Source organism: Nerophis ophidion, linkage group LG03 (assembly GCF_033978795.1).
Source record: "Nerophis ophidion isolate RoL-2023_Sa linkage group LG03, RoL_Noph_v1.0, whole genome shotgun sequence".
In the NCBI taxonomy this organism is placed as follows: Eukaryota; Metazoa; Chordata; class Actinopteri; order Syngnathiformes; family Syngnathidae; genus Nerophis; species Nerophis ophidion.
The window spans coordinates 35,827,725-35,853,174 of NC_084613.1; the positions used below are offsets into that span (position 1 = coordinate 35,827,725).

Sequence of the window (25,450 nt, forward strand, 5' to 3'; positions counted from 1 at the left end):
CCGCTCCGTTCTGCCTCTGTGTCTGTACACAGCACCCTGCATTGTCCCGCCCACACAACCATCTGATTGGTTACATAGAAACCCAATCAGCAATGCGTATTCAGAGCACATGTTGTCAGGGCTTCAGTGTCGATGTCGAGCAGATAAGTCTTTAGCAGGGGAGCAACTCACTCTCCCCAAATTATATTCCAAGTCAACTACTTTCTAAACATCACTATGAGCCCATTGACCTTCTAGAAAAAAACTACAGCTCAGCTCACTCGCAGTCCTGGCTTTAGGTGAAGGCTAGTTAGCTTATAGCGTGACGTTAGCTCATTTTGCGGTGTGTGTGCGAGTGCGCGTACGTGTGTGTGTGTGTGTGTGTGCGCGCATGTGTGTGTGCGTGTGTTACGGACAGTGTTAATTGAGGTGTGTTGAAGAAGAAAAAAAGGACATTATATTAAATGAAGAGTTTCTGTCTCTGATAGTGTATAAAATAATTTAAGTGCATCATAAAGCCTACATAAACTCCATGGTAGTCAGGGATGAATTTTCAGCTATAGTTACATGAATCATTAGTAATGTAGCAGCCTAGTTTTGAATGGCAGGGTCCCTGCTACCACATGTTGATAAAAATATACATTCACATAATAAAAATTAACTACATGCTTCCCCAATGCTGTAATAAATTAAGCATGATGAGTTGACTTGAAACTGTTTAATGTTGCCCTTTTTATATGTAGAAAAAAGGTTGTGTCATTTTATTTCATCTAAGCAACAACTTGAGGCAGTTTAATGTGGATTAACGTGGGCAGAATTATTATAGTGATCCCAATGTTAAAAGGATCAAGCCATTGTTTACAAATTTGGTAAATAAATACCCCAAAAATGTATATTTTGTTGTTTTCTTACTGTACCGAAAATGAACCGAACTGTGACCTCTAAACCGAGGTACGTACCACACCGAAATTTTTGTGTACCGTTACACTCCTAATATATATATATATATATATATATATATATATATATATGTATATATATATATATATATATATACACATACATATAAATATATATATATATATATATATATATAAATATACACACATACATACATATAAATACATACACATATATATATACATACATATAAATACATACACACATAAATACATATAAATATACACATACATACATACACACATACATACATACATACATGTATATATATACACATTTATATTTGGGGTCAACGTGAATGACTGCTCGCTGACTGCTCTTGTTGCAAAAAAGCTAAGTATCGTTCTATCTGTGTGATTTTAACTGTTTTGCAGCTTTATTTACAACTTATCGAACATATTTAATAGTTCAATTTAACTTGCAAATCACCCGATCTCTGTCTCACCACTTCGCCCTCAGCTAGCTAGCTGCTAAGCTAACGAGGCTAGCGGAGAAAGGCAGCGCCGGTCTGAAGGAAGCTTCTCCCCCGCCACCGTGACCACCACTTCCCGAAGACAGCTGGCACTCCACTCGGCGACGGAAAGTTTCTGTGAGTATGGCTTCCTGCGCTTCGTGCACTTTACTCATGGATAGGTTGGCTTTGCTAGAGAGCCGTGTCCGCCAGTTAGAGCAGTGTAATTTCGTAACTTTAGATGTTGCGGACACATCTGCTAGCGTTAGCTGTAGCGAGCTAACTAGCCCAGCTTGTAGCAGCCCTAAGCGGCCTACAAGCTACGGTGTACCGGTTGAGACGCATAATAGATTTAGCCCTTTAGCTAGTCCTACACCCCAGTCTACCGGGCACCACACTTTAGTTATAGGGGACTCCATCACCCGAAACATAAAGCTTAGCAAACCAGCCACAATTAAGTGTATTCCCGGGGGCAGAGCACCTGACATTGAAGCTAATCTTAGGGAGCTAACTCGCAACAGGTCTAGTAAGCACGTACGGCAGGCTAACCGCACCACTAGTTATGCGAATATAGTAATACACGTTGGCTCCAATGACGTTAGGATGAGACAATCAGAGATTACAAAGAGAAACATAGCCAGGGCTTGTAATCTCGCCAGAAAGATGTCCAGGCATCGAGTAATTGTCTCTGGCCCCCTGCCTGGGAGAGGCAATGATGAGAGATATAGCAGATTAGTCTCTCTTAACAGGTGGCTGGATAGCTTCTGCAGACAACAGGGATTTACGTTTATTGATAATTGGCCCTCTTTCTGGGGCAAACCTGGCTTGCTGAGGAGAGACGGCCTTCACCCTAACCAGGAAGGCGCTATCCTCTTGTCTCGGAACATAGACTTCGCATTGAGCCACATTTGACTAACTGCACTAGAGCAAGCCCGGTCACAGGCAATTACAGAGCCTGCTAGCCTGGGTATGGAGTCAGTTAAGTTAGAGCTAGCCAGCGCCAGGCTGGATGATCCCTGTACACATAGCAATTTTCGTAGAATAATACACAACTCACAAAATGTTTTTTCTACTGTGTCTATGACTTCGTCAGAGTTAGACATGCGTTCTACTGAGGTGGCAAATTATGATGCGTTCAGTTTATCGCAGCGCCAAGTAGACAATCTGAAAATTCCCGTCATATCAATTCCTAGATATGGTCGTAATTATTTTAAGTACACTGCGCATAATAAATGCAACATTATTAATATTGCTACTACGGATAATTTTATCAACAACTCCTTAAAACAGCCCACTACCTATAATATGGGCTTTCTAAACATCAGATCTTTGTCTCCCAAAACGTTATTAGTCAATGAGGTCATTAGAGACAACAACCTTAACGTCATCGGTCTTAGCGAAACCTGGCTTAAACCAGACGACTTTTTTGCGATAAATGAGGCATCCCCTCCTAACTATACGAATGCGCATATTGCCCGTCACCTCAAAAGGGGAGGGGGTGTCGCACTAATATACAACGAAAACTTTAACTTTAGTCCTAACTTAAATAATAAATATAAATCGTTTGAGGTGCTTTCTATGAAGTCTGCCACACCTCTGCCTCTGTGCCTGGCCGTTATCTACCGCCCCCCAGGGCCCTATTCGGACTTTATTAGTGAATTCTCAGAGTTTGTTGCTGATCTAGTGACGCACGCCGATAATATAATTATAATGGGGGACTTTAATATCCATATGAATACCCCATTGGACCCACCGTGCGTGGCGCTCCAGATTATAATTGATAGCTGTGGTCTTACACAAATAATAAATGAACCGACGCATCGCAGCGGTAATACGATAGACCTAGTGCTTGTCAGAGGTATCACCGTCTCCAAAGTTATGATACTCCCGTATACTAAAGTAATGTCCGATCATTACCTTATAAAATTCGAAGTTCAGACTCATGTTCGGCAAGCTAATAATAATAATAACTGCTATAGCAGCCGCAACATTAATGCTGCCACAACGACGACTCTTGCGGACCTACTGCCCTCGGTAATGGCACCGTTCCCAAAGTATGTGGGCTCTATTGATAACCTCACTAACAACTTTAACAACGCCCTGCGCGAAACCATTGATAGTATAGCACCGCTGAAGATAAAAAAGGCTCCAAAAAGGCGTACGCCATGGTTTACTGAAGAAACTAGAGCTCAGAAATTATTATGTAGAAAGCTGGAACGCAAATGGCGCACGACTAAACTTGAGGTGCACCATCAAGCATGGAGTGATAGTTTAATAACTTATAAACGCATGCTTACCTTAGCTAAAACTAATTATTACTCAAATCTCATCCGCATTAATAAAAACGATCCAAAATTTTTGTTTAGTACAGTAGCATCGCTAACCCAACAAGGGACTCCTTCCAGTAGCTCCACCCATTCGGCAGATGACTTTATGAAGTTCTTTAATAAGAAAATTGAACTTATTAGAAAGGAGATTAAAGACAATGCGTCCCAGCTACAACGGGGTTATAGTAACACAGATACGATTGTATATACGGCGGATACTGCAAATATCCAAAATAGTTTCTCTCGTTTTGATGAAATAACATTAGAAGGATTGTTACAACGTGTAAATGGAATAAAACAAACAACGTGTTTACTTGACCCACTTCCTGGGAAACTTATCAAGGAGCTTTTTGTATTATTAGGTCCATCAGTGCTAAATATTATAAACTTATCACTTTCCTCGGGCACTGTTCCCGTTGCATTCAAAAAAGCGGTTATTCATCCTCTCCTTAAAAGACCTAACCTCGATCCAGACCTCATGGTAAACTACCGACCGGTGTCTCACCTTCCCTTTATTTCGAAAATCCTCGAAAAAATTGTTGCAGAGCAGCTAAATGAGCACTTAGCGTTTAACAATCTATGTGAAACCTTTCAATCCGGTTTCAGGGCAAATCACTCGACTGAGACAGCCCTCGCAAAACTGACTAATGATCTATTGCTAACGATGGACTCTGATGCGTCATCTATGTTGCTGCTCCTCGATCTTAGCGCTGCTTTCGATACCGTCGATCATAATATTTTATTAGAGCGTATCAAAATACGAATTGGTATTTCAGACTCAGCCCTGTCATGGTTTAACTCTTATCTTACTGATAGGATGCAGTGCGTCTCCTATAACAGTGTGACCTCGGACTATGTTAAGGTAACGTGTGGAGTTCCCCAGGGTTCGGTCCTTGGCCCTGTACTCTTCAGCATCTACATGCTGCCGCTAGGTGACGTCATACGCAAATACGGTATTAGCTTTCACTGTTATGCTGATGACACCCAACTTTACATGCCCCTAAAGCTGACCAACACGCCGGACTGTAGTCAGTTGGAAGCGTGTCTTAATGAAATTAAACAATGGATGTCCGCTAACTTTTTGCAACTTAATGCCAAAAAAACGGAAATGCTGATTATCGGTCCTGCTAGACACCGACCTCTATTTAATAATACAACTTTAACATTTGACAACCAAATAATAAAACAAGGTGACTCTGTAAAAAATCTGGGTATTATCTTCGACCCAACTCTCTCCTTTGAGTCACACATTAAAAGCGTTACTAAAACGGCCTTCTTTCATCTCCGTAATATCGCTAAAATTCGCTCCATTTTGTCCACTAAAGACGCCGAGATCATTATCCATGCGTTTGTTACGTCTCGTCTCGATTACTGTAACGTATTATTTTCGGGTCTCCCAATGTCTAGCATTAAAAGATTACAGTTGGTACAAAATGCGGCTGCTAGACTTTTGACAAGAACAAGAAAGTTTGATCATATTACGCCTGTACTGGCTCACCTGCACTGGCTTCCTGTGCACTTAAGATGTGACTTTAAGGTTTTACTACTTACGTATAAAATACTACACGGTCTAGCTCCAGCCTATCTTGCCGATTGTATTGTACCGTATGTCCCGGCAAGAAATCTGCGTTCAAAAGACTCCGGCTTATTAGTGAATCCTAGAGCTCAAAAAAAGTCTGCGGGCTATAGAGCGTTTTCCGTTCGGGCTCCAGTACTCTGGAATGCCCTCCCGGTAACAGTTCGAGATGCTACCTCAGTAGAAGCATTTAAGTCTCATCTTAAAACTCATCTGTATACTCTAGCCTTTAAATAGACCTCCTTTTTAGACCAGTTGATCTGCCGCTTCTTTTCTTTCTCCTATGTCCCCCCCTCCCTTGTGGAGGGGGTCCGGTCCGATGACCATGGATGAAGTACTGACTGTCCAGAGTCGAGACCCAGGATGGACCGCTCGTCGGGACCCAGGATGGACCGCTCGCCTGTATCGGTTGGGGACATCTCTACGCTGCTGATCCGCTTGAGATGGTTTCCTGTGGACGGGACTCTCACTGCTGTCTTGGAGCCACTATGGATTGAACTTTCACAGTATCATGTTAGACCCGCTCGACATCCATTGCTTTCGGTCCCCTAGAGGGGGGGGGGTTGCCCACATCTGAGGTCCTCTCCAAGGTTTCTCATAGTCAGCATTGTCGCTGGCGTCCCACTGAATGTGAATTCTCCCTGCCCACTGGGTGTGAGTTTTCCTTGCCCTTTTGTGGGTTCTTCCGAGGATGTTGTAGTCGTAATGATTTGTGCAGTCCTTTGAGACATTTGTGATTTGGGGCTATATAAATAAACATTGATTGATTGATTGATACATATATATATATATATATATATACACACACACACATACATACACACACACACAAATATATATATACTAGGGGTGGGCAAATTAATGCATTAATTACGCGTTAACTCATCAATCTATTAACGTCGACAATTATTTTATCGCACATTTGCGTATGTTGTTTACATGCTTTTATTTTGTTAACGCCTTTTCTTAACAAGATGGCATCTCCCGGATGTACTTTGGCGTCGAGGGGCTCTTGGTAAAGATGGAAGATTTGGCAAAAATACCGGACAATTCTGCAAATTTCATGGCTGGCTTACAGCGTGGTCACTCCGGGATCACTTACGACCGCCAGACAATTCTGGATGTGGAGAGATCGGGCCGTTTTGGACTGAATGACGCGTGCTTGCTAGAGCGGCTAGCTAGCATGGGAATACTTTGCCGGCTACATCCAGCGGCTTGTGAAGCAGCGGCGTATTTGTGTTGTCTTTCTATTTATGAATAATGCAGACGAGGAGTGTTGGCTGAGTTCTTAATGTTTACTATCAGAGCGTGCATATCACAACATACAAGATGCCGTCATGGCGACACAACCTATACCGGGCTACCGCGCATGCTCATCACTCCTGTTGCATGCTGGGTAGGGTAGTTCTTTTTTTCCCTGGCTCATAACATCACAAGTAGTACCACGTATATGCGTTCAGTTTATCAAAGCACCAAGCAAACAATCGGAAAATTCCCATCATATCAATTCCTAGATATGGTCATAATTATTTTAAGTGCACTACGCAGAATAAACACAACATTATTAATGTTGCTACTACGGATAATTCGATCAAAAATTCCCTAAAACAGCCCACTACCTATAATATAGGTTTTTTAAACATAAAACCCTGATAAAAAAAATGTTTCTGCTGTTACCTCAGAAATTGCCTGTTCAGATGTTATGATTGTGGCTCAGAGATTTGTATGTAGATTATATTTATTTTCCATAACAAACAGGATAGCTTAAAAACCCTGGCAGTGGCAATAAGCTTAAATGTTTGTATTTACATTTTTTGAGTTGATTTTCATAAAATATTCTATTTAACTGCTACTGTTTAACAAGGACTGATTTAAATTGTGTATGCACAACAAATGTTTTGGCGCTTTTGTTCATGTGGGAGAATATTCCAATAAAGGTGCACTACACACTACTTTTGAATTCATTATTGGGCTTTGCGTATACAATGCAGTTAATCGCGATTAATCTGAGAAATAGTGTGATTAACTTCGATTAAAATTTTTAATCGTTGCCCAGCCCTAATATATACACATAAATACATATATATACACACACACACATACATATATATATATATATATATATAAATATACACACATACATACATACACACATATAAATATACACACACACATACATACACACACACATTTATACATATATATATATATATACACACATACATACACACACACAAATATATATATATATATATATATATATATACATACACACACACAAATATATATATACACACACACACACACATATACATATATATATATATATATATATATATATATATATATATATATGTGACGTGCAGTGAGGTTCAAGGCTGGTGAGTTACTGACTTCATCACAGTCAGATTTATAAACATATAAACCCTATAGAGTATCTTATTCACCATTTGATTGGCAGCAGTTAACGGGTTATGTTTAAAAGCTCATACCAGCATTCTTCTCTACTTGGCACTCAGCATCAAGGGTTGGAATTGGGGGTTGAATCATCAACAAATGATTCCCGGCTGCTGCTGCTCACTGCTCCCCTCACCTCCCAGGGGGTGAACAAGGGGATGGGTCAAATGCAGAGGACAAAGTTTACCACACCTAGTGTGTGTGTGACAATCATTGGTACTTTACCTTAATGTAGCAGGTACTTTAGCTAGTATAGTAGAAGTTCTCAATATTTGGGCTAATCAGAAGTCTAGATTACGACTCGCAGAGAGTAGGACAGACACAATTAAATACTTTAAATGATACTGGTGTTATTCAAACATGTACAGTGCAACAACTAGTGGATAGACATTAATAGGAATGGCCATTCAAAACAAAAGAAAAAAACAGAAAGGAATCTCAACAAACAATGTTGGTTTAGTTCAGGTAATTCATAAAAAGTAATATCAAAAGTTCTTCTAGTTTATAGGAGCCATATGAGACTGATCGCAGTCCATATGTGCATTCGCAATTCATACAGCCACACGGGTTGGCGTTAGGGTTGTCTCGATCCGATATTTGGATCGGATCGGCCGCCGATATTTGCCAAAAAATGCGTATTGGCAAGGCATGGGAAAATGCCGATCCAGATCCAGTTTTCCAACGCACCGATTTAAATAATACATTCCACTCTTCTGATGCTCCCTACGCTCCGTTATGCCTTTTCCAGCACATTTTCAACACATCCACAGGTCTGTGTTCTAACCGTTAAGACGGCCGTGTGAATAAAAGTTACGGTAAAAATGTCAGCTGCGTGGGATTATTTTATCCTACGAAACGAAAAAGATGAAGAGGTGGAGTGCAAAACATGCCACAATAAAGTCAAGCGTGGTGGTAAAGTTGTAAGACATTTTAATGACTCTTGAGAGTGAGAGGCTTTTTAGCACTCATCATTGATGAACACAGGAGCAGGCTGACACCTGAGCATCTTGAAGTGCTTGTCTTTGTTAGAAAGAATCTCCCCATTATGCTTGGACTTCAATTGTCACCCCCTCCCCCCTGACTGGGGCAAACAATTGAGTGTGTAGATATTTTTTTTTTTTTTTTAAGTTTACACTTGTTCAAGAGCAAGTATTGATATTGAGTTATAGACATTTTATCCCACTCTGGTTGTTTATGTGTTTTGCTTTTTTTAATGTTTACAGCATTATTTGCACTTTATACTGTTCACTTTTTTACTGTTTAATGATCCCATTTTTGTTTGTCATGTATAATTTTTTCTATTTTGTGTTTATCCTTGAATACCAACAATTGTGTATTATTCAAACTCACCTAATTTAGCGAGTACTAAAACCCTTTTCAACATGAATCTGACAACTAAGTAGGCTAAATAACTTTAATACATGCTCGGATCAATCGCCCTGTCCCCATAGCAGAAAAACAGCACCAAAGCATGATGTTTCCACCTCCATGCTTCACATTAGGTATGGTATTCTTGGGATGCAACTCAGTATTCTTCTTCCTCCAAACACGACGAGTTGAGTTTATACCAAAAAGTTCTATTTTGGTTTCATTTGACCTTATGACATTCTCCTAATTCTCTGCTGTATCATCCATGTATCCATTTTGGTATAAACGCAACTTGTTGTGTTTGGAGGAAGAAGAATACTGAGTTGCATCCCAAAAACACCATACTTACTGTGAAGCATGGGGGTGGAAACATCATGCTTTGGGGCTGTTTTTCTGCTATGGGGACAGGGCGATTGATCCGTGTTAAAGAAAGAATGAATGGGGCCATGTATCGTGAAATTTTGAGCCAAAACCTCCTTCCATCAGTGAGAGCTTTGAATGGTTGACCAAACACTTATTTTCCACCATAATTTACAAATAAATTCTTTAAAATTCCTACAATGTGAATTCCTGGATTTTTTTTCACATTCAGTCTCTCACAGTTGAAGTGTACCTATGATGAGAATTACAGACCTCTATCATCATTTTAAGTGGGAGAACTTGCACAATCGGGGGCTGACTAAATACTTTTTTGTCCCACTCTATATATATATATTGGGGATGCACCGAAATGAAAATTTGTGGCCGAAGCCGAATACAATTTAAACGCTTGGCCAAAGGCCGAATAATGAATGCAGTTTTTTTTTTTAATATTGCATAAATAGCCTACAATAAATATTTACACATGTTTTTCAAATAAAGTAATTTTTTATTGAATATTGAATTTTTTTTAATATTCCAGTAGCCTTTGCTTTTAAAAAAAAGCATAAAGTATTTCATTCATATTAGGCCTTCAAAAAAAACATGCATTCCAAAAAAAAATAAAGTGCATTAAAGTGGATAAACCCACAACAAATGAATTATTGTCCTTTTGGCAAAAGTCTGCTTAGCCACAGTAGATATGCTAATAATGTAAACAGAAGGCTCAAGTAAATCTCAATTAAGTGTGTGCTTGTAACCTCATACACTTATACAGGTAGCCTACACAACAGGCTAATAATGTAAACAGACGCCCCACTAAATCTCAAAGAGTGTGTGCTTGTAACCTCATACACTTATACAGGTAGCCTACACAACAGGCTAATAATGTAAACAGACGCCCCACTAAATCTCAAAGAGTGTGTGCTTGTAACCTCATACTCTTATACAGGTACACAACATATCCCAACGTCACCGCGTCACTGCACGTTGGTTGATTGCGTCACCGCGTCAAAAAATTGCGTCACACGCCACTATTCGGCTTTGTTTATAACTCATTCCACCGAAGGCCGAATGTGGCTTTTTTTGCCATATTCTTCCGAATATATTCGGTTACCGATTAATCGGTGCATCCCTAATACATACATACATACATACATATATATAGGGATTTAGGGCTATATAAATAAACTAAAATAGTTTAAAACAAATAGAGAGCACTTGTGTGCGCGATGTAACACAAAATATTTCAAAGAATGTCAAATAAAAAAATGGCTGCATAATAGTAAAAATCAAATAGTGTATGTCCTTCGCTATGTGGTAGGTTACTGCGGACGTTATCGCCTTCTGTTGACTATTTTTTTCATACGGTGTTGATGTGGAAATGGTTGCTTGGGCATTTTGTGGGTGTGGCACCGAACAAAGATGTTAACATGCGGAGTTTCAAGCACTCATTCTCTAGCGCAGAACTGAACGACATGCGGCTTGCGAGCCTCATGTGGCACTTTGGCTGGTTTCATGCGGCTCTTAACTCTGTTATGAGAGTAGCGTATGTGTGTGGCCCTCTAAGCATGCGAGGTGAGTGATGTCAGTGAGTGGGTGGGCGAGAGAGGTGAGGAAGCGGTAACAGTGAGTGTGTGCAGGTGCTAGTAGCTTGGTGGATGGCTGCGTGCAAGACACCAATAAAGTCATAAAGTTGAAACAAACCGCCGGCCACTGTGAAAAAGTGAAGTGTTACTCCCGAAGTACATCGACCCCGGAGGAACGTCTCCCCTGCGCTCCTCGACTACGGTCTGGGAGCCAGAAGCAGGAAAGGTGTAACAACTCTATTAGTGCCTTACAGTGCCTTACCAAACAGGTCAGCTCAGTGCTTAGTACCAGCTTTTACCATCTCAGAACCCTAGCAAAGACCAAGGCCTATCTATCTCTCCCAGAGCGACCTGGAGACTGCTATCCACGCCTTTATCACACACCGGCTAGACTACAACAATTCACTGTACGTTGGCATTGATCAGGCATCACTCCACCGTGCAGGTTGTGCAAAACGCATCTGCCCGTCTCCTCACCAGCACCAAAAAACGTGAGCATCACCCCAGTCCTGTCCTCACTCCACTAGCTCCCTGTCCGTTACCGCATTGATTTAAAATTACTTTTGTTTTTAAATCCCTTAATGATCTGGCCCTACAATACCTGACCGAGCTTCTGCATCATCATATCTCGTCTAGAACCCTAAGATCAGCTGACCAATTGCTGTTGGCGGTCCCTAGATCCAGGCTTAAGACCAAAGGGGACAGAACCTTTTCCGTTGCCGCCCCTAAGCTCTGGAACAGCCTTCCCCTCCACATTAGGTCAGCCCAGAGCCTGGGGGTTTTCAAAACCCTTCTTAAGACCTACCTCTTCTCGCTGGCCTTTGACCTGAACTGAGTCTACCCACTAGGCCACCATTTCTAGTCCTACAACCCCCAACCCCTTTGCTTTAGTTTTATTTGTTCTATTTGTCGCACTTTGTATTACAATGATTTTTTTTAGCAAATTTTTTACTTTTTAATGGACCCCATTTACCGTATTGCTTTTTGCACTATTTTGGCCATCTCATTCTTTGTTTATGTTCTTTGTTTGTTTTCTGTTTCTGTTGCTCTATGCTTTTTTAACCTGTAAAGCACTTTGGTTCAATTTAAAAGTTGTTGTAAACGTGCTATATAAATAAAATTGACTTGTTTACCATCAAGTCTTTATTTTGACAGCCCGTCGCGGTAAACTTGTCTGAGTGCAAACTGAGGCAGTAGTTATCATTGATAAACCTTACGGCGAATCAAAATTTTTGACTAATAAAAACGCAATAAACGGGACGTAAATTTGACCCGGCAAATATGAACAAAAGAAAAACCCCGGTGGAAAGAAATAATCGATACAATAAAAAAAACAAGCAAACTGGGCGGTAGGTAAAAAAAAAAAAAAATCTGTGTCCAGGTGACACGCGGGCTTCAGGAATTGTGTGTCCTTTCTGATTTCAATGCGTAAAAAGACACAAAAAGTGCGGTAACGCCAACACTGCTTGACAGTATAACAAAATAAAACACACTTATATTCTGTAACATTTGCAGCTTTAGAAAAAGTGCAGAGGTAGAAATATTCCAAATAACCTCTTGTATATAATGTAAACACAAATAATGCCTCAAAACAAGTTAATTATACTTCAACAAAACACAGCAGACGAGCTCTCGCCCTACACAGCTGTTTTGTGCTTTGTAGTGCTCTGCCCCTCCTTCGTGAATGCTGCTGCGTGCGCTGCGATTTGCTTTGTTTTTAACCCGTTCTTAACAATGGACATACATTGAAAATACACGCAACCCTAACTCAAAATGACGGACATTTGAGGCATTTAAGAAACTCCGCCTGGACAGCCCCGCAAAAGAGGACATGTCTGGGGAAAAGAGGACGTATGGTCAGTCTAACATAAGAAGAACAAGCCAAAGCCAGTTTGAGTGACGTCAAACATGCATGTGCGTGAGATCAGTGGTAAACAATTTGTGACAAGTTCGCTAACAAAATGGCAGGGAAACAAAGCACAGCAAAACGAAAATATGAAGAACACAGGACATTTTTAACAGAGTGGGAGAGTTTATATTTTTTTGTTAAACGTAATGGCAAGCCATTCTGCCTTATGTCAGGCGTAATGAGCGCATTTCAAAGCTTGTATTACCACTCACACCTCTCCGCTAACATCACAGCTAACTTTACCCATGCCGCTAGCACATAGACAGTATGTGACGTATGTAACAAGGTGCGCTTGTTTTATGTATCTGTGAGAAGGAGGGACAAGAAATAGTGAGAAAAGCATTTTGTGTAATGCCCGCAGCTAAAAGAAACTGCGTGAGAATGTATAACACAAATATCACGATATAGTCATTTTCTACGTCGCAGAGACAAACCCGTGATATACAGAGTATATTCGATACATCGCCCAGCCCAAGTACACACACACGCACACACACACGATATACAAATAACCAAATGTCAATAAATTCAAATAGACTATCATATAGTGTATGACCTAACTTGTAAAGTAAAGTACCAATGATTGTCACACACACACCCCATGAGAGGTGAGGGGAGCAGTGGGCAGCAGCGGTGCCACGCCCGGGAATCATTTGTGGTGATTTAACCCCCCATTCCAACCGTTGATGCTGAGTGCCAAGCAGGGAGCTAATAAGTCCCATTTTTTATAGTCTTTGGTATGACTCGGCCAGGGTTTGAACTCCCAACCTACCGATCTCAGGGCGGACACCCTAACAACTGGGCCACTGAGTAGGCTGGCCACTGAGTAGGCTATGTAGCCATGCAATTTTCATTCCGTTATTATTTACATCAGCGACATATGGTAGTTTACAAAAAAGTAAACAAATCCACGTGTGTTACACTTGTGGTCATTGACAGTCACAAATCAAATTCATTGATTCATGATACGGCACATAAACAACAGTGACAGGTCTAGAACTGCTGAGTTTTGAGTGCAAACGATCGACTAATTTAGCACTCCATTCAAACTATGAAATTGTAGCTTACTACATTTTTTTCTAACAGCCTGTAATTGTGTATTTTTTTATTTATTTGTTCCTTACTCTGCATTTTGAGTAATGCCTGACCTTCTTCCAGACCCTGATGGAACTAGCAACAGCCAATCATCCATCCATCCATCCATCCATTTTCTACCGCTTATTCCCTTTCGGGGTCGCGGGGGGCCCTTGGTTGGGCCAACTTGTTGTCTCACGGTTGACTCTTTGCTTGGAGTGACAAAAAAAGTGAAAATGAGTGCTGCATTGAGCAAATAAATTGTCATCAAAACAGAGCAAGTCACCTCGACAGTATGGCAGTTTTGGGATTTTTTATTTTTTCCAACCAACTGCTGTCAGACCAATGAGGTCTTTTAATTATGCAAGACACTTGTCCACACCAAGACCGGTGATAACACACCACCTCAGCCACACTCACCCGTTAAAGCAGACGTAACTTCCTGGCAAAAAAACTTCAGAAAACCGTTCTCAGGTTCCTAAAGATTTACATTTTCACACTTTGTACTATTTTGTTACTCTATTAAGCATGTCCTTACATATTCATTATTCTTGCACCTTAAAAGGAGTATAATGTGTTTTTTTTTTTCTAAATATAAAACACTTCCTTAAGGTCTACATAGATAGTAATGGTGGTTATTTGGTCAAAATGTTGCATAGATCATGTTTTACAGACCATCTTCAAACCACTTTCTGATTGTCTCTTCAGGATGCACCGTTGAGTGAGTGGTCTTATTTCCATCACTCCACTTTAAAAAGAGTCTTCTCTCCGTCATCCATGTATTTTTAGCGCTTCCGTATCTATTCTACTGAGAGATATAATTTTGCACTATATGCTACTTTGTACTAAAAATGGCAACAGCAAAGGATGCATGTGCATGTACAGTATGTACAAGTCAGTCTGCCCTACAACATGTTATAGAAAAAGAAGGAGCTTATTGAGCTCTTCAGGGAAATTGCTACAACATATGGATATAGCCGCAGACAGGTCAGAGCAGATTACTGACGGCTTGTTTGAATGAAGTATGAAAGAAGGCAATATTGCATTAATATCGGGGTGATGCCTCCATGGTTTTATTTAAAATTTTCAGGACGTATAAAAAGTTGGTTTTGTATAAGAGGCACCCTTTAAAGTTCTAGGAACTATTAAGTCTGAATTGTACACACTTATTAATTACACTTAAAGGATTAAGCTTTTGGTAATCAAATTAATGGATTAATCGTTGCAGCCTTATTTGACTGTTTACATGCACACAATTTCCTGTCACAGTAATAATACTGTACATAATCTGTAAAATTCCAAAAGCAATAGCACTACCATTTACATGTCAATAGGCAATGTATTGTGTTGCCTTGGCAGTTTTCTTTAGATAGTTGAAAATATGATGTGTTATTTACATTATTCTGATTAATAGGAATACTTTGTAGGGTTTTAAATTCACAAAACCAGCGCGGCATCAGATACTAATGTGCCCCTCAACACATGCGTATTATATTAGTTTAGATCTCATGTACCCTCATTCGAGAACCACTGGTGCAAAAAGTGCCAGGGTTAAATATAGTGCTCAAGAAATGAATGATTGCCTTGTTTCACTTCTGTGATGATAATTTTGAGAAGAGCTCATCTCATTAAAATAAAAATAACGAAAATCGAGGCCATTTTAAGCTATGCAAATACGCTTATAAAACATGTTCGTCAAACTATGTTTTCTGCCAATTCTAGCCAATAATCTTATCAAATTCACTCCTTTAGCCGAACAGTCAAGAGTAAGGCAGCTAGTAGAATGGTACTCTTCGACGTTATTAACTTCTTTAAGCACGGCTGTTATTATTATTTACACTAAACCACTCATCTATACAACATTGCATATCGTGAGGATAATGTCAAACTTTTGGTCAAAGAAGAGAATACCACGAAAGCATCTACACGTTCACCTAGCTTGGCAGCTACATGTCAGCCTCGTGATGAGAAACAGGCCCCCGGCGCAGGGCAAACCGCGGGTTTTTCAATGAAATGAGAACAGACAAGAAAAGCTCTACCTGTGAGCAGAAATATGAGCCTTGAATGCCAAGCTTAATACACGTGGGGCACTGAAGTTTGGCGTCCTTGTCGCAGCCTTCCGTCTCACACTCTTTAAGCTCCTCTATGCTCGCCATGCCTTCATCTGACGGAGGGGTGGAGTCCCAGGGAAACAGCCAGCCAGAGGCAACACACTGCGCATGTCTGTAGAGGCTGGTCACGCTGCTGTGTGCTGTCCAATCACTTGACACTTTCCGAACAGATTTGTAAAATGGCGACTGCCGGACCGGTGAGCACTTTTACTTTAAAAAGAAAAACACTGCAAAACATTTTAAAGGGTTGTGCTTAAACATATATCATTTGACCTTCTCGTCTTCGCAGTTAACATGAACTGTAAACAGACTGGTAATTTTCTGTTTTGCTTTGTATTTGCTTGACTAAGATCTAAGCGGAGCGTCAAAGCTGTATGGGCTTCTCGCAACTTTTAAGATGACGTTGAGAATCGCCGTCCACTTTTGTCCAAACAATGGTTTAAGTCAATTTGCTGGAGATTATGGGATAAACGACAATTACACACTTACTGACACATTTAATCCTGTGTGTCAAAAACTCCTTACACCTTGTTTTCATGAAGTTTGAAATTAAGTGCGTTAAAGCAGGGGTGGTCAAATGCGGTCGGGGGCATATAGCGGCACCAGAAAATGAACTTTTAAAGTCCAAAGAAGGATTTAGCTGTTGTATATACTTTTGTGTTTACTTTTATGTTTTACTTTAACTCCTCAACAGTTATTTTTTAATTTTACATAGTTTATTAACACATTTGGACCTAAAATCATATTAAAACTTGAGATACAAATAAATATTTTTTGGTTAAATAATAATGTGTAACGTGTTATAGTTTATATACAAATATAACATCTATTATTAAAAATAATGTACAACAAATTAATTTTTAATAGATATTATTGACTGTATTAATCTTCATAAAAAAGTTTTTGTCCACACCAGAAATGCAATAAAAAAATATCCCTGAAGTGTCAGGCCTGTGAGTAATTTGGCCACTTGATAGTATTGTTGGCTTACCACCCCACCCCCGGCCCCCAAACAAATGGCCTCTAATGCTTTGAATGATTGTTTGATGACAAGCTTTTTTCCACCAATAGGAAAGGGGTTTCTTACCTTTTGCTTTCAAAGCTGATGCCTCCCTCAATTGCAGTGAGGAGTCTGCATTTTTGACGTATATTAAACAAAGTGCATCTGTGACTTGTGCCATCATACTGCAGAAGTATTTTCCACGAACCCAAAGGTTTAGACTCTTGAGAGCTGAACACACATTAGAACATCGCATAGAAAATAAAAAACTGTTTAGACATAATCCCCCACAAAACGGCTCCTGGAATTACAATGGCTGACGACCTATGTGTCTTTCTGAATAGGCTGCTTTTCAAAGGGATTACAAATGTTTAATTCACAAGCGCATAGTTTATTCTCATTAAATAGTTGCCATTTTCTTTTTTTTAGTAATTATAATGGGGACATTGATGAAAAAAAGGTTTATATATGTGTATGTATATATACATATACATTTGTGTATATATATATATATATATATATATATATATATATATATATATACACATATATATATATATATGTGTGTGTGTATATGCATATATATATATATATATATATATATATATATATATATATATATATATATATATATATATATATATATATATATATATATATATATATATATATATATATATATATATATATATATATACACACACACACACACACACACACACACACACACTTTTTAAATACACCAATGGTGCAACTGGACACATCCTCAGTGATGTAACCTAGGATCACAGGGGCTTTCGGGTCTTTCAACAATCAGACCCCTCCCCTAGGCAACCCAGCCAGGGTTGATCAGGCCCCAGCCTGTGTCCAGGTAACGCTACTGCCCTACATGCTGGCTGGCCCCTCGACATCCTTCTTCAACGAGCCGGCACATTGCTCGCCACCCATTGCTCCGACACTCCTCCACAAGCTGAGAGTACTTTGCGCTCTTTCTCATTGGCCTCCTCCCTACGGTCCTCCCAAGGCACTGTGAGCTCCAGGAGGATTACCTGCTTGGAGGCCACTGAGGTGAGCACAATATCTGGCCTTAGTGTTGTTTTGGCAACCACGTCAGGGAACTTCAACTGCTTTTCCAGATCAACTGACAGCTACCAGTCGTGTATATATATATATATATATATATATCCATCCATCCATCCATTTTCTGCCGCTTATATACACACTGACAGCTACCAGCCGCGTGTATATATATATGTATATATATTGATATATATAGATATATTTATACACACATACATATATGAATATATACAGTGAAAAAAGTAAGTATTTGAACACCCTGCTATTTTGCAAGTTCTCCCACTTAAAAATCATGGAGGAGTTTAAAACGTTCACGGTAGGTGCATGTCCACTGTTTGAGAGATAACTTAAAAAGAAAAATCCAGAAATCACAATCTATGATTTTTTTAACAATTTATTCGTATGATACAGCTGAAAATAATTATTTGAACACCTGTCTATTGGCTAGAATTCTGACCCTCACAGACCTGTTAGTCCGCCTTTAAAAGTCCTCCTCCATTCCACTGTATTATTCTGAATCAGATGCTCCTGTGTGAGGTTGTTAGCTGCATAAAGACATCTGTCCACTCCATACAATCAGTAAGACCCAGACATTCAGCATGGCTAAGAGCAAAGAGCTGTCCAAAGACACAAGAGACAAAATTGTACAACTCCACAAGGATGGAAAGGGCTACGGAAAAATTGCCAAGCAGCTTGGTGAAAAAAGGTCCACTGTTGGAGCAATCATTGGAAAATGGAAGAAGCTAAACATGACGGTGGAGCCCCATGCAAGATATGACCTTATGGGGTCTCAATGATGATAAGAAAGGTGAGGAATCAGCCCAGGACTACACGGCAGGACTTGGTCAATGACCTGAAGTGAGCTGGGACAACTGTTCCCATGGTCACTGTTGGTAATACACTAAGACGTCATGGTTTGAAATCATGCATGGCACGGAAGATTCCCCTGCTTATACCAGCACATGTTAAGGCCCGTCTTCAGTTTGCCAATGACCATTTGGATGATCCAGAGGAGTCATGGGAGAAAGTTTTGTGGACGAATGAGACCAAAATTGACCTTTTTGGTGATAATTCCACTATGCGTGTTTGGAGGAAGAAGAATGATGCATACCATCCGAAGAACACCATCCCTACTGTGAAGCATAGGGGTAGTAACATCATGCTTTGGGGGTGTTTTTCTGCTCATGGGACAGGACGAATGTACTGTATTAAGGAGAGGATGACTGCAGCCATGTATTGTGAGATTTTGGCCAAAAACCTCCTTCCCTCAGTCAGATCACTGAAGATGAGTCGTGGCTGGATCTTCCAACATGACAATGACCCAAGCACACAGCCAGGAAAACCAAGAAGTGGCTTCGTAAGAACCATATCAAGGTTCTGGAGTGGCCTAGCCAGTCTCCAGACCTAAATCCAATTTAAAATCTTTGGAGGGAGCTGAAAGTCTGTGTTACTCAGCGACAGCCCAGAAACCTGACTGATCTAGAGAAGATCTGTGTGGAGGAGTGGAAGAATATCCCTCCTGCAGTCTGTGCAAACCTTGTGAAGAACTACAGGAAACGTTTGACCTCTGTAATTGCAAACAAAGGCTACTCTACCAAATATTAATGTTGGTGTTCAAATACTTATTTTCAGCTTTATCACACAAATAAATTGTTAAAAAAAATCATAGATTGTGATTTCTGGATTTTTCTTTTTAGGTTATCTCTCGTACAGTGGACATGCACCTACCGTGAACATTTCAGACCCCTCCAAGATTTCTAAGTGGGAGAACTTGCAAAATAGCAGGGTGTTCAAATACTTATTTTCTTCAGTATATATATATATATATATATATATATATATATATATATATATATGTATATATGTGTGTGTGTGTATATATGCATATATATAATATGTACATACACACACACATATATGTATATACTGTATATATATGTGTGTGTGTATATATGCATATATATAATATGTACATACACACACACACATATATATATATATATACACACACACACATATATTAGGGGTGTAACGGTACGTGTATTTGTATTGAACCGTTTCGGTACGGGGGTTTTGGTTCGGTTCGGAGATGTACCGAACGAATAGACATACTAGCAGCTAGCAGGCTAGGACAACATGTTAATGCCAGAGCTGGAAGACCCTCCTGCCTCGTTAAGATCTCCCGTTTGGGAACACTTTTGCTGCGCGATACAACAATGGAGGACATAGGTTTGCCAAGATTGTTTAGCAGCTGCTTCTGACAACACGTCAAGCATGTGTTGCACCTTTCCAGCTCCGGACTCCAGGGTAAATGAAGAGTCCAGCGATTAGTTGCAAATCGTGGCTTTATTGAGGTCTTGCATACAGCCATTCCAACAAAACAGTAGCCACTCCTGCGCTCTACCGCTCCCTCACCTCGCTCGCCCGCACACTCACTGACGTCGCATGCTGTCACATGTTAAAGGGCCACACACACACATACGCTACTCTCATAACACAGTGGTTCTCAACATTTTTTCTGTGATGACCCCCCTATGAAAATTGTTTTAATTCAAGTACCCCCTAATCAGAGCAAAGCATTTTTGGTTGAAAAAACATAAAGAATTAAAATACAGCACTATGTCATCAGTTTCTGATTTAATAAATTGTATAACAGTGCAAAATATTGCTCATTTGTAGTTGTCTTCCTTGAACTATTTGGAAAGAAAGATATAAAAATAACTAAAAACTTTTTGAAAAAGAAACAAGTGATTCAATTATAAATAAAGATTTCTACTCATATAATTAATCATCAACTTAAAATGCCCTCTTTGGGGATTGTAATAGAGATCCATCTGGATTCATGAACTTCATTCTAAACATTTCTTCACAAAAAAAGAAATCTTTAACATCAATATTTATGGAACATGTTTACAAAAAACTGTGGTTGATGAATGTGGACCCCGACTTAAACAAGTTGAAAAACTTATTGGGGTGTTAGCATTTAGTGGTCAATATTATGTACTTTACTGTGCAATCTACTAATAAAAGTCTCAATCAATCAATCAAAAAAAGGACTTTATATGTAGAAAGGTTTTGTTAAGAAACCATTCTGAGCCTTAACTTATTTAGTTTTTATTTTATATATGCTATATATGTATTAACCCTGGCAATGGACCCTGTGTGTATATATGTATGTTATGCCATTGTTTACAAATTTGGTAAATAAATAACCCAAAAAATGTATATTTTGTTGTTTTCTTACTGTACCGAAAATTAACCGATCCATGACCTCTAAACCGAGGTACGTACCGAACCGAAATTTTTGTGTACCGTTACACCCCTAATATATATATATATATCATCATAGCAGTCTGTCGAGCGCAACGACTGTTTCATTTAGGTCGGATCATAGACCTCCACTCAGCCCTGTCTTTTGCCTTCAGTTGCCAGGTTGCAGTGTCGATCTTCAGTTCCCTCAAATTCCGTAGCTAGCACAGTTGCTCTGTACACCTTGCACTTGACGCAAATAGAGACATGCCTGTTGTTCCAGAGTCTTTCCCTTAATTTCCCAAACACAGCACTCGCTCTCCCCATCCTGAGTCTGATCTCATCATCAAGCTTGGCATTTTCTGTCACTGTGCTTCCGAGGTACTTGAATGTTCGGCATTGCACAAGTGGGTCTCCCATGACACAGACCTCCCCTGGTAGGGATGATGTGGGCTCATACTTGGGTGGCTGGTACAAGCATTTCGTCTTCTTGATGTTTATTTTGAGGCTGAACTGACTAACTGTTGCTGAAAACTTGTTCACAAGATTTTGTATGTCCTCTACATTGTGCGCAACTATAGCACTGTCGTCTGCAAACAGTAATTTTCTCACAATCTTTATATATATATATCATCCATCCATCCATTTTCTACCGCTTATTCCCTTTCGGGGTCGCGGGGGGCGCTGGCGCCTATCTCAGCTACAATCAGGCGGAAGGAAGGGTACACCTTGGACAAGTCGCCACCTCATCGCAGGGCTAACACAGATAGACAGACAACATTCACACTCACATTCACACACTAGGGCCAATTTAGTGTTGCCAATCAACCTATCCCCAGGTGCATGTCTTTGGAAGTGGGAGGAAGCCGGAGTACCCGGAGGGAACCCACGCATTCACGGGGAGAACATGCAAACTCCACACAGAAAGATCCCGAGCCTGGATTTGAACCCAGGACTGCAGGAACTTCGTAATGTTAGGTATTGCCAAAAGTATTTGTCTACCAGCCTTGACTCACATAAGAACTTGAAGTGCCATCCCATTCCTAACCCATAGGGCTCAATATGATGTCGGTCCACCTTTTGCAGCTACTACAGTTTCAACTCTTCTGGGAAGGCTGTCCACAAGGTTGTGGAGTGTGTTTATAAGAATTTTCCACCACACACTGATGTTGGTCGAGAAGGCTTGGCTCTTAGTCTCTATTCTAATTCATCCCAAAGGTGTTCTATCGGGTTCAGGCCAGGACTCTGAGAGGGCCAGTCAAGTTCATCCACACCAGACTCTGTCATCCATATCTCTACGGTCATGTTGGAAGAGGAAGGGGCCCGCTCCACATCATAATTCTTCCTCCACCAAATTTCACACTTGGCACAATGCAGTCCGAAATGGGCAAAACGATAAGATTGATTAATTGATTGATTGATACTTTTATTAGTAGATTGCACAGTTCAGTACATATTCCGTACAATTGACCACTAAATGGTAACACCCGAATAAGTTTTTCAACTTGTTTAAGTCGGGGTCCACGATAATCAATTCATGGTACAAATATATATATTTGTACCATGAATACTATATATACTATCAGCATAATACAGTCATCACACAGGTTAATCATCATAGTATATACATTGAATTATTTACATTATTTACAATCCAGGGGGTGGGATGAGGAGCTTTGGTTGATATCAATACTTCAATCATCAACACTTGCATCAACAGAGAAATGGACATTTAAACAGGGTAGGTCTTACTTAGTAGGCTATGTACAGCCAGCAGAGAACATAGTGAGTTCAGATAGCATAAGAAAAAGTGTATACATTAGAAGTACATTTGATTATTTACATTAGGTTATTTACAGGTGCTGGTCATATTATTAGAATATCATGAAAAAGTTGATTTATTTCATTAATTCCATTTAGAAAGTCAAACTTGTAGAATGTATACATTCATTCCAAACAGACTGATAGATTTCAAGTGTTGTTTGCCAAAAAGGAGATGATTATAGCTGACAACCAATGAAAACCCTAAATTCAACATCTCAGAAAATTTGAATATGGTGAAAAGGTCAGATATTGAAGACACCTGGTGCCACACTCTAATTAGCTAACTAACTCAAAACACCTGGAAAAGCCTTTAAATGGTCTCCCGTTTTGATTCTGTATGACACACAATCACGGGGAAGACTGCTGACTTGACAACTATCCAAAAGATGACCATTGATACTTTAAAGAAGGAGGGCAACACACAAAAGGTCATTGCCAAAGAGGTTGGATGTTCCCAGAGCTCTGTGTCCAAGCACATTAATAGAGAGGCGAAGGGAAGACAAAGATGTGGTAGAAAAAAGTGTACAAGCAAGAGGGATAACCGCGCCATGGAGAGGATTGTCAAACAAAACCGATTAAAAAATGTGGGGGAGATCCACAAAGAGTGGACTGCAGCTGGATTCAGTGCTTCAAGAACCACCACGCACCGACGTATGCAAGATATGGGCTTCAGCTGTTGCATTCCTTGTGTAAAGCCACTCTTGAATAAGAGACAACGTCAAAAGCGTCTCGCCTGGGCTCAAGACAAAAAGGACTGGACTGCTGCTAAGTGGTCCAAAGTTATGTTTTCAGATAAAAGTAAATTTTGTATCTCCTTTGGAAATCAATGTCCCAGAGTCTGGAGGAAGACAGGAGAGGCACAGAATCCACGTTGCCTGAAGTCCAGTATCAAATTTCCACAATCGGTAATGGTCTGGGGATCCATGTCATCTGCTGGTGTTGGTCCACTGTGTTTCCTGAGGTCTAGGGTCAATGCAGCAGTCTACCAGGAAGTTTTAGAACACTTTATGCTGCCTGCCGCGGACCAATTTTATGGAGGTGAAGATTTCATTTTCCAACATGACTTGGCACATGCACACAGTGCCAAATCTACCAGTACCTGGTTTAAGGACCATGGTATCCCTGTTCTTGAGTGGCCTGCAAACTCACCTGACCTTAACCCCATAGAAAACCTATGGGGTATTGTGAAGTGGAAGATGTGAGATGCCAGACCCAACAATGCTGAAGAGCTGAAGGCCACTATTAAAGCAACCTGGGCTCTCATAACACCTGAGGAGTGCAACAGACCGGTCGACTCCATGCCACGCCGTATTGCTGCAGCAATTCAGGCAAAAGGAGCTGCAACTAAGTATTGATTGCCGTACATGCTGAAACTTTCCATGTTCAAACTTTTCAGTTGGCCCACATTTCAAAAAAATATTTTTGGGTACTAGTCGTAACTAATATTCTAATTTTCTGAGATACCGAATTTGGGATTTTCAGTAATTGTCAGTACTAATCATCAAAATTTAAATAAATAAACATTTCAAATATATCACTATGTGTGTAATGAATTGATATAATATGTAAGTTTCACGTTCTGAAAATAATTACTGAAATAAATCAACTTTTTCATGATATTCTAATAATATGAACAGCACCTGTATAATCCGGGGACATGGGATGTGAGTGGGGGATGGTATTAGTAAAGGGTTGAAGTTGCCTGGAGGTGTTGTTTTAGAGCATTTTTGAAGGAATATAGAGATGCACTTACTTTTATACCTGTTGGGAGTGCATTCCACATTGATGTGGCATAGAAAGAGAATGAGTTAAGAGCTTTGTTAGATCGGAATCTGGGTTTAACGTGGTTTGTGGAGCTCCCCCTGGTGTTGTGGTTATGGCGGTCATTTACGTTAAGGAAGTAGTTTGACGTGTACTTCGGTATCAGGGAGGTGTAGCGGATTTTATAGACTAGGCTCAGTGCAAGTTGTTTTACTCTGTCCTCCACCTTGAGCCATTCCACTTTGGAGAAGTGGGTTGGAGTGAGGTGTGATCTGGGGTGGAGGTGTAAAAGTAACCGGACTAGCTTGTTCTGGGATGTTTGGATTCTAGATTTGAGGGTTTTGGAGGTGCTGGGCTACCAGGAGGTGCAGATGTAAT

General features: G+C 40.1%; 2 protein-coding genes across 2 annotated transcripts in view; one reads left to right on the forward strand and one right to left on the reverse strand.

The window, feature by feature from the left end:
* Positions 1 to 16,251, reverse strand: part of metap1 (methionyl aminopeptidase 1) — a 90,867-nt gene extending 74,616 nt beyond the window's left edge. Inside the window, exon 1 of the mRNA XM_061895050.1 lies at positions 16,087 to 16,251. Coding sequence (XP_061751034.1) covers positions 16,087 to 16,203 — 117 coding nt within the window. The 5' untranslated portion in view covers positions 16,204 to 16,251. The remainder of the gene's footprint in view (positions 1 to 16,086) is intronic.
* The window catches only part of eif4eb (eukaryotic translation initiation factor 4eb), a 39,797-nt gene continuing 30,548 nt past the window's right edge, over positions 16,202 to 25,450 (forward strand). Inside the window, exon 1 of the mRNA XM_061895051.1 lies at positions 16,202 to 16,355. Within this exon, the coding sequence (XP_061751035.1) occupies positions 16,338 to 16,355 (18 nt within the window). The 5' untranslated portion in view covers positions 16,202 to 16,337. The remainder of the gene's footprint in view (positions 16,356 to 25,450) is intronic.